Source organism: Sinocyclocheilus rhinocerous, unplaced genomic scaffold (assembly GCF_001515625.1).
Source record: "Sinocyclocheilus rhinocerous isolate Xijiao unplaced genomic scaffold, SAMN03320098_v1.1 scaffold2213, whole genome shotgun sequence".
NCBI classification, from domain to species: Eukaryota; Metazoa; Chordata; class Actinopteri; order Cypriniformes; family Cyprinidae; genus Sinocyclocheilus; species Sinocyclocheilus rhinocerous.
In genome coordinates this window covers 603,003-617,898 of record NW_015634046.1, presented here as the reverse complement: position 1 = coordinate 617,898, position 14,896 = coordinate 603,003, and the positions used below count along the sequence as shown (strand labels likewise).

The 14,896-nt window shown below is 32.4% G+C and overlaps 1 protein-coding gene across 1 annotated transcript in view; it reads left to right on the top strand.

Annotated features, from left to right (window-relative positions):
• Window positions 1-14,896, top strand: part of dnajc17 (DnaJ (Hsp40) homolog, subfamily C, member 17) — a 65,958-nt gene that overhangs the window by 11,104 nt on the left and 39,958 nt on the right. The window contains exons 3-8 of the mRNA XM_016559238.1: window positions 2,591-2,649; window positions 3,269-3,356; window positions 4,615-4,691; window positions 5,771-5,870; window positions 8,521-8,570; window positions 12,552-12,689. Of these exons, the coding sequence (XP_016414724.1) occupies window positions 2,591-2,649; window positions 3,269-3,356; window positions 4,615-4,691; window positions 5,771-5,870; window positions 8,521-8,570; window positions 12,552-12,689 (512 nt within the window). The remainder of the gene's footprint in view (window positions 1-2,590; window positions 2,650-3,268; window positions 3,357-4,614; window positions 4,692-5,770; window positions 5,871-8,520; window positions 8,571-12,551; window positions 12,690-14,896) is intronic.

Sequence of the window (14,896 nt, the reverse complement as noted above, 5' to 3'; positions counted from 1 at the left end):
AAAGGCAGTAGAGCTGACTGTTTCTGTCAATGGTACGTTTTAATTTAGAATGTTTGTGATAATGTATAAAAAAAAGTAGTTTAAATGTTTTGCCACTTGCTTGAGCAACTTAATATATCAATCTAGAAGTAAATGCAAAAGTAAAAAGCATTGAATAATGTGTTTCTTACATTTATTGCGTTTAAACACGTCTATGAAAGATGCACTGTGTAAAAAAAAAAGAATTAATTGCAATGCTGAAAAGGCATTTGAAGTAACAATGTTTGGATTTGAAATCAGAATAATGGATAAATGTTGTTTGTATTAAACAGTCACAGATCAGTAGCGGACTCCTGTGTGAAAGCACAGTCTGTGCTGCTTCTGCACGCTTACGTACCACACATGGACTGCATGCACACTGCAAACGAAATATGTGTGAACCTGGAGTAAAAGGCCAGGTTTTCAGCAATGTTTTCAACACTGATAATAATCAGAAATGTTAATGATTTCTGAAGATCATGTGACACTGAAGACTGGAGTAATGATGCTGAAAATTCAGCGCTGCATCACAGAAATAAATGATATGTTAACACATATTCACATAGAAAACAGCTGTTTTAGATTCTAATAATATTTCACTATTTTTACTGTATGTTTGATCAAATAAACGCAGCCTTGGTGAGCAGAACAGACTTCTTTCAGAAACATTTGAAACTCTTCTGGCCGCTGGTGTTGCGTGCGGACGGCTTCGCTCTGTTAATTGCGCAGGTATCGCTGTAACACGAGCCGCTGGCTCGACGGGGGTCTCTGGGGGTGAAAGCGGAGCTCGCAGACGCTTGTTAGCGGAGAGCAGAACCAGTCGTGCCATCAGTGAGTCATTAGGGGTCCGGCGGCCCCTCGTGCGCTGCGGCGGGGACCCGCGTTTACACGCAGGAGCGCAGCAGGGTGTCATTAGCGGGAACAGCTTTCGTGAGAGCGCCGGCACCCTGCTGTAATGAAGGAAACATGTTCGTTAGCAGGAGTCAGACTACAGCACTTAATTCTTCAACAATAAACCTGCGTAAAGGCCTTGAAACTTGCTATATAAAATAGAAAAGTATAAAAAGACAAAAAAAGATAATATTATATATATTTTATACCCTGGACCACAAAACCAGTCATAAGGGTCAATTTTTTTTACATCATCTGAAGCTGAATAAATGAGCTCTCCATTGATGTATGGTTTGTTAGGATAGGACAATATTTGGCTGAGATGCAACTATTTGAAAATCTGGAATCTGAGGGTGCAAAAAAATCTAAATATTGAGAAAATCATCTTTAAAGTTGTCCAAATGAAGTTCTTAGCAATGCATATTACTAATCAAAAATTAAGTTTTAATATATTTACGGTAGGAAATTTACAAAATATCTTCATGGAACATGATCTTTACTTAATATCCTAATGATTTTTGGCATAAAAGAAAAATGTATAATTTTGACCCATACAATGTATTGTTGGCTATTGCTACAAATATACCCCAGCGACTTAACACTGCTTTTGTGCTGCAGGGACACATATATATATATATATAATATTATTTGGTGGAAAGGGATAATGTGATATAAAATTTTAATTTTTGCATTTTTATGTGTCTTTTTTAATGCTTTGTTAAAAATAAAACCAATAAATTATAAATAGTACCTTAAACTTTTTTAATTGTGTATGTGTGTTATATTTATTAATTCATTCGTTAATAATAATAATAATAAAATGTACAATTTTGCGGGTATATTTCATATAATGATTTAGAAAACAATAAAACAATCAATAAGTACACCAAACTGTCTTTTAGTTGTGTATGTATATCTTAATTATTAATATTTCTATGTATATTTTAATTATTTTGGTGGAAAGGGATAATATGGGGGTGAAAATGTAAAATTTTGCAATATATTAGGGTTTTAATGCTGTGGAAAAGATTAAAACAATAAATAAATAAATAGTTATATGTTAATTTATCATTATTCAAATTGTATGCATATTTTGATTCAATATTTTGGCAGAAAGGGATAGTGTGGGGTAAAAATTTAAAATTTTTGCAATTACATTAGGCTTTTTCTTTTTAAAATTCTTTGAGAAAAATTAAAACAACAAATAAGTAATTTAAAAACAGTTTGATGTACTATGTATGAATATGTAAATAATTTATAATTATTATTATGTGTATTTTAATTATTTTGGCGAAAATGGATAATGTGGTGTAAAAATGTTTTGCAATTATATTTTCGCTTTTTTAATGGTTTAGAAAAAATGAACACAATAAAAAAATTATTAAATACCCTAGAATTTAAAGTTGTTGAAATAGGTGTTGATATGTAAATGTGTGCAGACACTGAGCTGTCGAGTTTCAATAAATGCACTGGAGAGGAAATGTTGTCATGTGAACTCTTCAAAATAGTAATAAAAATCTATGATCCGAGGCCTTTAAATAAATCATCATATCCCATTTTATAAGTTTGCATTGTTTCTTCGGGGATGTTCAGTTGACTGTTTGAATAGATAGGAGTTATTATACCAGTGCAAGAGTTTTTACAGTCAAATGAATGTGATTTTTTTTCTTCTTCATTGCAGCGGAGCTCTTCCACCAGCTGTCTCAGGCTCTGGAGGTTTTGACAGACGCCGCTGCCAAGGTGAGAATCACCTCAAACATTTGACATGTTCCTATATGCATCATAAAGCACAGTTACATTAGACGAGATCAATCATTTTGACTCCATTGTCTGCAACAGTATTTGAAGGCCTTGCATCCAATAGGTCTCCTCGGCTGTATCTACATTTTTTAATTTGCAAAACAGTAGGTGTGCCCATAAATTAAATAAAAAAATTATATATAAAAATAAAATAATTAAAATTAAAATAATAATAAAAAAATATTCTAGAAGTTTTGGGAGTGTAATGCTCTTCCAGTAGTTTGTGGATTTTTAAAAACTCAATATTTCTACCTGATAAAATTTTTTAGAATCTGGCGTAACTAGAAAAATGCATATTCATAATACAGATTCCCATGGCAGTTCATTTCCATAACTTTTCTAGGTCTAGAAATCACAGTTTTAAACACTTCTATATGCATGTTTTCCAGGAACGCAGAAAAAACGGTTCTTCAGAGACAAAGAAATGAATTATAATAAGAAATGTCTGATCTGTTGTTTAATCCTGTTTTTAAGTCATCTTGAGGTCCTCTCACGCTGATATAGAAATGATGGTCTTCATCAGGATGTTCATTTGTGCATTTGTTTTTCTTTCTTTCAGGCTGCTTACGACAAGATCCGTGCTGCTAAAAAACAAGCCGAGGAGAGAAACAGAAAGCTAGATGACAAGAGGAAGAAGATTAAACTCGGTCAGCTACTCTTCATCAAGTACACTCATTTCTGCTCCGTTATTATGGGAATACATCGATTGTATGGAGGCATGTTTCTGCCAAGAAATAAAAAATTAAAAAGTTAATTGCGGATTTTTATCTCACAGTTTAGACATTTTTCTCACAATTCTGAGAAAAAAAGTCAGAAAAGCAAGATATATTCTCATTCCTTGCAATTCTGAGTTTACATCTTTTACATTATTATGGGAATAAATCGATCAGTGGTGGACGAATCGTCTCGGAGCACGTGATATATTATAAGGAGTAACGATAATTTTTAGGAAATGTAGTGAAGTAAAAAGTACGATCTTATACTTTGAAATGTAGTGAAGTAAAAGTAAAAGTTACTCAAAATAAAACTACTCCAGTAAAGTACAGATACTTGAGTAAAACTACTTCGTTACTGTTCACCACTGAAATCGATTGTATGGAGGCATGTATCTGCCAAGCAATAAAAATAAAAAAGTTAATTGCGGATTTTTATCTCACAATTTAGACATTTTTCTCACAATTCTGAGAAAAAAAGTCAGAAAAGCAAGATATAATCTCATTCCTTGCAATTCTGAGTTTACATCTTTTACGTTATTATGGGAATAAATTGATTGTGTGGAGGCATGTTTCTGCCAAGAAATAAAAAATAAAAAAGTTAATTGCGGATTTTTATCTCACAATTTAGACATTTTTCTCACAATTCTGTGAAAAAAAGTCAGAAAAGCAAGATATATTCTCATTCCTTGCAATTCTGAGCTTACATCTTTTACAACTTTTTTCTCATCACGGAATAAAAAATAAAAAAAGTAATTGCAACTTTATATCTCACAATTCAGACTTTTTTTCTCAGAAGTGCGAGATATAAACCTGCAATTCTGAGAAAAAAGTGATAATGATGACGAGATGTTAAATCGTGTTTGCGAGATATTAACTTGCAAATCAGAGAACAGAGGTCTGAATTGTGAAAAATAAACTCACAATTACAAGTGAAAATTAGCAGTTACCTTTTTTATTCCACAGCAGAAAGGTAAAAAAAAAAACAGAATTGTGAGATGCAGACTTTTTGCAAGGAAAAAAATTCAGTATTGCAAATTTATATCTTGCAATTCTGAGAAAGAATTGCAAGGAAAAAAAGTCTGAATTGTGATCTAAAAAGTCGAGGTTACATTTTTTATTCCTTGGCAGAAATGGGCTGCTATATGATTGTCTGTGTAATGCGTATGACATTTTATTGTCTGTTTTGTAGATTTGGAGGCGCGTGAGCAACAGGCAGATAATGTGAAAGTAGAAGAGGTTAAAATCACCCGCACGTTAGAAGAGGAGGTAAGAGCTTCATTTGATCTGTGTGAAGTCGAATATAACTCCATTAAGCGCTTGTGATTTGTGTGTTGCAGCCTAACGGATGGCTATTTAGTAGTAGGAAAGTGCTTGTAAGTCCCTCCAAATGTACAGTGAGTTATTTGGGATGCATTTTCTTCTGCTAGATGACTAGTAACCAAGTACAGCTGATATCTACTTTTTTTTTTATGCATTTGGCGGATGGTTTTATCTAGAGCGAATTACATTGCAATTAAAAGAACAGTTCACCCAAAAATGAAGATATGCAGAAAATTTGCTCACCATCAGGCCATCCGAGATGTAGGTGAGTTTGTTTCTTCATCAGATTTGGAGAAATGTAGCATTGCATCAGTGTCTCAGCAATGGATGCTCTGCAGTGAATGGGTGCCGTCAGAATGAGAGTCCAAACAGCTGATAAAAACATCACAATAATCCACAAGTAATCCACACCACTCCAGTCCATCAGTTAACATCTGGAGAAGACAAAAGCTGAAACAAATCCAATGTTTTTAACTAAATTATGAGTCCATAATCCATGCTGGATTTGTTTCATCTTTTGTCTTCTCCAGATGTTAACTGATGGACTGGAGTGCTGTGGATTACTTGTGGATTATTGTGATGTTTTTATCAGCTGTTTGGACTCTCATTCTGACGGCACCCATTCACTGCAGAGCATCCATTGCTGAGACACTGATGCAATGCTACATTTCTACAAATCTGATGAAGAAACAAACTCATCCTAATCTCGGATGGCCTGAGGGTGAGCACATTTTCAACAAATTTTCATTTTTGGATGAGCTATTCCTTTAAAATACATACATTTCTATCTATGTACAGTCACATTCAGACTGTAACTCCTCACTCTTCTATCCTGAATCTGCCTGTAAGCGTCAGTGCTGCAGTAATGCCTCGTTTGATTAGTGAGCAGCCAATAGGTGTCAGTGTTTGTCGTGTGGAGTGACGGGTTACTGCGGGTCAGGCCGGCTGAATTGCACCGAGTATTGTTTTGCTTATGCATATAATAATTCTGGGAATGCGTGTGGTTGCGTGTTTCTGTGTTGTAGATCATCCGTCTGCGGGAGGAGGGATCACGAGAACTACAGGAGCAACAGAGACTCATACGAGAGCAGATCCAGAGAGAGAGAGACATAAACACAGGCACAGGTGCCTAAACACACTCTCACACACATTTACATTGATGCATTTGGCTGATGCATTTATCCAAAGCACTTGCACATTGTGTTGAAAGCATATATTTGTTATTTTTCTTACCTCGTTAAGTATGCTTTATGCATGCTGCTGCTAGCAACTCCAGGGTCATGTGTTTGATTCCTAGGAAATGCATGATTATATGCCTTATGGCTTAAATGCATTGGAAGAGACTTTAGATAAAAGCATCTGGCAAGTGCATTAAAATATAAAAATGTAAAATTTTATATTTATATATTTTTATTTAACATTTACCTGTCTAAATGAGGACATACCATCCTAGTTTCTTGTAATTTTGCTATTAAACTAAATAAATAAAATAAATAAATTTGCTATTACATAAATAAACACACACAGATCTTTAAAGAGAGAGTTCACCCTAAAATAAACATGCTTTCATCATTTGCTCTCCCTCGTGTTGTTCCAAACTATCTGCACAATTAATCAAAACTGCAGTATGGTTTAGTGCAGTGGTTTATCATTTGAAAATGAAGAAATTAGTCATAAATAGTAGTATTATAATTTTACAGTTGTTCTTTAGATTAAAATTATATTATTATAAATTATATTATTATCATATTATTTACAGTGAAATATTACAATGACAATATTTCTTATGTTGTTTAATATTTAATTTAATTAAAATAATTTTGTTTTAATTATTTATTTAATTTAGTTTCTTTTGTAATAATAAAATGTGATTATATATCAATATGACTATAAATTAATAATAATTATTATTATTTAATTAATAATAATTATTATTAAAGCTTTTTTATCGCATTTTAAATCACAATTATCTGAACCCCCCCCCAAATAGAGCAACCCTATTTCATACCTGTATGAGTTTCTTTCTTCTATTGAGCACAAAAGAAGATATTGAAGAGTTTTGGGAATCAAACAACATTGGACCCCATTGACTTCCACTGTGTGGACAAAAAACACAGACATTTTTCCAAACATCTTTTGAAACATGTTTTGCCGGGAAATGGAAGTCACACAGGTTTGGAATGACATGAGAGTAGGTAAATGATGACAGAATTATTATTTTTGTGTGAACTGTCCCTTTAAGACCTAAATTACAAACCTGGAGTTACACAATCTTTTTTATTTATCATTTCCTCATTAGTCCAAGAATCATGTTTATGTGCCTTTAATCCTTTAATTTGCCCAGTAGTTTGTTTTATTGTGATTGTTGTATTGATTTCTGGAACGCACACTGCTCACAGCATCAGAAACAGCTGCTGCGTTTGCTTTATAAACAATGCAGGGAGTATAAATAGATAATATTGTCCTTGTTACTGTAAATACAGATTTTACGACACGCAACACACAGCTGCTCATTATTGCCGTCTCGCAATCTCTCTGCGAGATCATTTCAGTCTGATCTGAAGGGTTTGAGCGGCACGTTTCAGCACAGATTTATGAATCTGTCACAGTGTTAAATGATACAAATCATTAGAAATGAATAAATAGAACATAAAAAAAATTATGATTCATCAAACTGTGCTGGTGTTTGGTTTGTTTATTAGAGAGCTGCTCAATATTGTGTTACAGTTTTAGTGCAGCAGCTGAAAAAGATAAAATGAGACTTTTTTGGGGGGTGAATAAAAAAAAAATTTATATTTACATTTAATCATTTAGCAGATGCTTTTATCCAAAGCAACTTACAAATGAGGACAATAAAAGCCATATCTATCTATCTATCTGTCTGTCTGTCTGTCTGTCTATCTATCTATCTATCTATCTATCTATCTGTCTGTCTGTCTGTCTGTCTGTCTATCTAAACTTAACAGTTCATTTCATAATAATTTATTTATATTTAATAAATAGGTAAATTCAGCCCCTTAATTATTTTATATTAATTTATACACACACACACACACACACACAGACATATATAATATATACTGTATATAGTAGTCAACATTTGAAGTGGATCAAAACCTTTCATCAAAGTTGTCCTAAAACCTAAAAGCGTTCTTGTCTTAGGACAAGGACTTTGATTAAATTTTTTGATCCACTTCAAATGTTGACTACTGTATATACAGTATATAAAATAAATTAACAATTCATTTCATAATAATTAAATTTTTTTTTTTTTTTTTACAAATCCCTAAATTCCCTAAATATAATATTATAATAACAGTGTTTTTATTTATTATAAATTTTTTTTATTGATTTATTACATATTGTAATCATTTTTTTCTTTTATATAATTTTTAAAAAATAAATTATTCACAACACAAATATATAGTTGCTTTCTTGAGTCGCACGCAAGCAGGTTGCTTCAGAAAAACTCAAATGAGATCCATGTTTATGTGTGTTTAATGTCTCTGTAATATTAGTGCATGGAGATGAAAGCGTCTGTTCTGCACCTGACGCTTGAACATCTCACGTAAATAAGTGCTGATGGGCAAATCTGCACAGAATAAGACGCTGCGCAGCAGAAAACACTCGACTGAGGGACAGTAAAAGAGAGCTCTAGAGGGCTCTGCTGTGAATGTGATGTTTGCGTCTGATTGAATGAGAGAATGATACCTGAGCTGATATCAAACTCATATTTCCTCTGTTTTCTCTCTACGTCCTCATTTGTCTCTCACAGACTCTTCAGCAGTGCATCAGGGTAACAGCGACGTGACTCCTAAATTAAAGGTACGGGCATAGAAGTGAATGGCAAAAAAAAAAAAGAATGAATAAAAAAATATATGCATACAAGTGAATAAAATTATATTTATGTGCATAGTAGTGAATAGTAGAATAGAAAAAAATAAATGAATAATAAAATATACATATGTATAAAAGTGAATAGCTAAATTGAAAAAAAAAACACACACACAAACATATATGTGACCCTGGACCACAAAACCTTAAAAAGTCTTAAGGGTAAATTTCTCAAAATTAAGATTTATACAAAGAAAAATCTGTAATTTTGACCCATACAATGTATTGTTGGCTATTGCTACAAATATACCCCAGCGACTTAACACTGCTTTTGTGCTCCAGAGCCACACACACACACACACACACATATATATATATATATATATATACAGTATATCTAAAATATGTTTTTTAGAGTCCATATATTTATATTTCATATAAGTGTTTTATTTTGATAATTTTTTGATAATTTAAGATATTATAAAATATGAAAGTACTGTATATATATTTCATATTCATATATATTATTTTTTCTTAAGTGTTTTTTTTTTTTACTTATCATTTTAAATGTACAGTCATAGCCAAAATTATTGGCAGTGACATCAATTTTGTGTTTTGCAAAACACACAATTTATGTCACTGCCAGTGATTTTGGTCACGACTGTACTTTTATTTCGTTTTATTGAAAATGAATGTTAAATGTATTTTAAAATGAAAACATAAACATGCTTCACATGCGTATGCAGCTTTCCAATGGACATCAGTCCTGTTTGGACCTGATCCACGCTGAGCTATAATTCTCATTAATGCTCTGTTCCTGTGCTTCAGTGTCATCGTTTCGTCTGGAGACTCATATCTGTGGAAAACCAGCTGGACTGTATTTCTTTTGGAAAGCTCTCAGTTTTCTTCATTAGTGGACGGAGGGGGACGTTAGCTAATGTGTTTATGTATTTAATCTCTCATTATTGTGTTCCCGGTTGATCCGAGCGTCCCATCCTCCGGTGAATTAGCGTCATGTTTGTGAGCTCGTTCAGCAAAAATAAACACCAGCGCTGAATTAGACTGATGTACGGTTACGTTACGTGAGGTTTGGCTTGAACTCAGTCTTAAATAGTTTTCCCAGCAGTCTCTGATAGTGTTTCAGACGGATCTGTGCTCGTGTATTTTTCTTTAAAACTCATTCGTCTTGACTTTCTCAGAGGAGTCTGATTAAACGAGTACAGGCCCTTTAAAACTAATTAGCTTTGCTCTTTAACTGGACCGCTCCATTAATTAAAGCCGAGTCCTCGAACCGCACTCGTGTTCACTTTCTTTATTAGAGAGCTGATAAATATTGTGTTACAGTTGATTATTGGGCCGGAGAAATGAAATTAATACTCCGCATGAGGCATAAGCAGACACTTTTTGAGAGAATCTTACCCAAAATAAAAATTAAAAATAAATAAACAAATATGTATATTAATGTGAATGCTAAATAATACGCTGTAATATATGTGATATTATATTATATACATTATTTATTATTTACATTCATATTTATATTTATTACCCAAACATAAAAATAAGAACAAATAAAGTAATTAAAATAAAAGGAAAATAAGCAAACATGTATATTAATGTAAATAATATTATATATTATATGCGTTATTTATTATTTACATTAATATTTATATTTATTACCCAAACATAAAAATAAGAACAAATAAAGTAATTAAAATAAAAGGAAAATAAGCAAACATGTATATTAATGTAAATAATATTATATATTATATGCGTTATTTATTATTTACATTAATATTTATATTTATTACCCAAACATAAAAATAAGAACAAATAAAGTAATTAAAATAAAAGGAAAATAAGCAAACATGTATATTAATGTAAATAATATTATATATTATATGCATTATTTATTATTTACATTAATATACATATTTATTACCCAAATTAAAAAATTAATGTAAAGAAATATAAATTACATCTCTTTCTTTCTCTAGATATCTGTAATTATAAACAAAATGGTATATATCAGTGTTATTTTAGTTTTATCGTTTCGTCTGGAGACTCATATCTGTGGAAAACCAGCTGGACTGTATTTCTTTTGGAAAGCTCTCAGTTTTCTTCATTAGTGGACGGAGGGGGACGTTAGCTAATGTGTTTATGTATTTAATCTCTCATTATTGTGTTCCCGGTTGATCCGAGCGTCCCATCCTCCGGTGAATTAGCGTCATGTTTGTGAGCTCGTTCAGCAAAAATAAACACCAGCGCTGAATTAGACTGATGTACGGTTACGTTACGTGAGGTTTGGCTTGAACTCAGTCTTAAATAGTTTTCCCAGCAGTCTCTGATAGTGTTTCAGACGGATCTGTGCTCGTGTATTTTTCTTTAAAACTCATTCGTCTTGACTTTCTCAGAGGAGTCTGATTAAACGAGTACAGGCCCTTTAAAACTAATTAGCTTTGCTCTTTAACTGGACCGCTCCATTAATTAAAGCCGAGTCCTCGAACCGCACTCGTGTTCACTTTCTTTATTAGAGAGCTGATAAATATTGTGTTACAGTTGATTATTGGGCCGGAGAAATGAAATTAATACTCCGCATGAGGCATAAGCAGACACTTTTTGAGAGAATCTTACCCAAAATAAAAATTAAAAATAAATAAACAAATATGTATATTAATGTGAATGCTAAATAATACGCTGTAATATATGTGATATTATATTATATACATTATTTATTATTTACATTCATATTTATATTTATTACCCAAACATAAAAATAAGAACAAATAAAGTAATTAAAATAAAAGGAAAATAAGCAAACATGTATATTAATGTAAATAATATTATATATTATATGCGTTATTTATTATTTACATTAATATTTATATTTATTACCCAAACATAAAAATAAGAACAAATAAAGTAATTAAAATAAAAGGAAAATAAGCAAACATGTATATTAATGTAAATAATATTATATATTATATGCATTATTTATTATTTACATTAATATACATATTTATTACCCAAATTAAAAAATTAATGTAAAGAAATATAAATTACATCTCTTTCTTTCTCTAGATATCTGTAATTATAAACAAAATGGTATATATCAGTGTTATTTTAGTTTTATTGAGATACTATTATAGTTTTTATTAATATTTTGAATCAGTTTTTTTTTTCTATTTCTATTTTAACTGTAGTTTCTTTTATTAATTTTGTTGTGTTTGTAATTTTTAGCAGTTTTTTAAAAACAGTATTATATGTCTATATAGTTTTTATTCTTTTTTATATAAATATAAAAATATTATATTTTAATGGTTTTAATTTTAGCTTTATATATATATATAAATTTCTTAGCCATATAAAATCGAATTGTATTTATTTAAGATTGTCTCTGAACATACTGCAATCAGCATAAAAAAAAAATAAAAAAAAATGTGATTTTTTTTTTTTTACGAGTCATACGTTTTATTTTCTTCAATGGGCAAACAATATATTCAATTTACAGATAATTAAATATTTTGTAAACCCTTCCTCCTAGCTCACCCAAACAACGTGTCAGGTACAATTATTTGTAGATTGCTATCATAGATCTAACAAACACAAATAAATGAAATAAACTTAAATGATAACAGAATAAATCATTAACATTCTTACAATGTCTCACCACAAGGACTTTACTCAGCATCTTCAAGAAATGCCAAATATTTTCCCCATCTTCTCTCGTAAACATCTATTTTTTAGAGTAATCTGTACGACATTTTTTCATATGCTGCCACCTTCCCCAATTCTTGAGAAGATGGCGAACCTGCATTACAGTGATTTTTACGTTACAGTATGAGAACTGAAGAAGAAAATGTCACAATTTTCATGAAAATGATCACAGCAGACCAGAGGATCTTATTTATGTCATCTTTAAGAAGCGCGTTGCATTGATGCTGATTTTCTCTGTTTGATTCCCGTCCTCAGCTGAAGTGGAAGTGTAAAAAAGACGACGCCAGCAACGCCGGCTATTCTCACGAATGCCTTCAAAGCCTCTTCCAAAAGGTGAGTCTGGAATGGTTTGTTCTCCAGCTGATGGCTGTTGATGAGTTGAATCTGATCAGCGTGTGAGAACGTGACCTCGTGTGTGAATGAGCAGTTCGCTGTGGTTAACGAGGTCTGCATGACATCAGCCGTTAAACGCTTTTATTCCCCTCGTGTGTGAGCTCCATTAAGTTTTGTAGCAGCGCAGAACGCTGAAGGCAACGCAGCACACATGCCACCGTTACGGACACGTTTAGTGCCGTCTGGGGACTCGCTGGAAATGTGCTCTTCACATGCAACTAATGACGTCTGATTCAATTAGCCTCTTTCACACTTCCGTGTTTCTGGCTTCCGGATTGGCGCTTTCAGGGTAAAAGTTTTCTGGTGACAACAGCGGCCGTAATGAACAAGAATGAATTCGAGAAGTCTTTCTTTACAAATCAGAGATTATGAAAATGCTTGAACTGCTGGTACTTTACTCTACAAAGCTCGGGTCATCAAATACAAGTTTGTTTAATTCTAAATGGTGGCATTTATAATTCAGTTCGTTTTGCCGTTCTGTCCGTTTGGTGCTGGCTGTGCATTATGACTCTCCACATGAATTGTTTTCGCTATAATTATTATTATTATTTAGTGCTGTGAAACTATTAATCTAAAGATTTTTTTTTAGCTTGTTTATTTTCATATAAAAATACGGCATGCAGTTGCATCAAACAATGGTATAAACATCATTCAATGTAAATTGTGATAATCATAATTAATAATCGCAATTACAATTTCAAGGGAATAATCGACAATTATGATTTTTGTCATAATCGTGCAGCCCTAATTATTATCATTATTATTAAAGTAATATTGTATTTTCTACTTGCTCTCCTTTTGCATTATTAACGTGATGGCTTAAATGTACGTTGTATAATGCGCCCTGGGAAATACATATTAAACAAGAGATGACTCGGATTCATGACTTTATTCCTATTCAGATTACGTTAATTGCTTAAAGGGTTAGTTCACCCATCACAAAGGATATAACAACTTCCCACAAAAAAATAAATTTTTTGTACTTTTTTGGCCTAAAGATTCATTATCAAACCAGTCTGAATCAATATGATTTTTTAAAGGGTTAGTTCACCCAAAAATGAAAATTAGCCCATAAATTACTCACCCTCAAGTCATCCTAGGTGTATATGACTTTCTTCTTTCAGACGAATCCAGTCGGAGTTATATTAAAAATTGTCTTTGATCTTTCAAGCTGTTTAATGCCACTCAGCGGGTGTTGCATGCATCAGTCCAAAAGGAGTTAAATAAAAGCGCCCATCCATAAAAAAAGGGGAGAGATCAAAACAAAACAACGGTCACTTATTAAACGAGGATTTGTAAAGAAGAATGTCGGAGGATTTCGATATAAGCCAAGAGGAGACTGGTTTTCCTTTGCTAAAGTAAGGAAACTTTGCTTCCTTTGCTCCTGTTAACAAACGTTGGTTTTCACGAGACTTATGGATGGGCGCATTTTAATTAAGTGCTTTTGGACTGATGCATGCAACACCCGCTGACTGCAATGATAGAGCTTGAAAGATCAAAGACAATTTTTAATATAACTCCGACTGGATTCGTCTGAAAGAAGAAAGTCATATACACCTAGGATGACTTGAGGGTGAGTAATTTATGGGCTAATTTTCATTTTTGGGTGAACTAACCCTTTAAACTGGACTCAGAACGGTTTAATGTATTCTTGGAAAAATGTGCATGTGGACATAAATGTTGTCATTTTTAAGTAATTTATTATGATGTGGTGATTTGAGGGAAATGTATGCTCAAATGTACCGTAGATCAAAGACTATATAAAAAGGGATTTGCCAGAGCGCATTGAGCATATTATCTCATGATCCAGCGGTCTGAGTGGCCATATGACAATGACAATATAGCACAATTAATTACAACTTCCGTCGACCAATGTGCTTTCCAGTAAGTCATCAAAAACAGAAAAACACACAACAAACAAACAGAAAAGTTATAAAATCATACAAATATCCCATCAGCCATACGCTTTAGAAAATAAAAATGTCTTTAGCCTGGACTTAAAAATATTAAGAGAAGAAGCTTGTCTAATGGATAATGGCAAGGCGTTCCAAAGCCTGGGGGCAGCAATACAGAAAGCACGATCTCCCCTACACTTAAGCCTCGACTTAGGGGTAAACAATCAGTGTTGGGAGTAACGCATTACAAAAGTAATAATATTACAGTAGTATATTACTTTTTGCTGTAACGCAGTAATATAACGCATTACT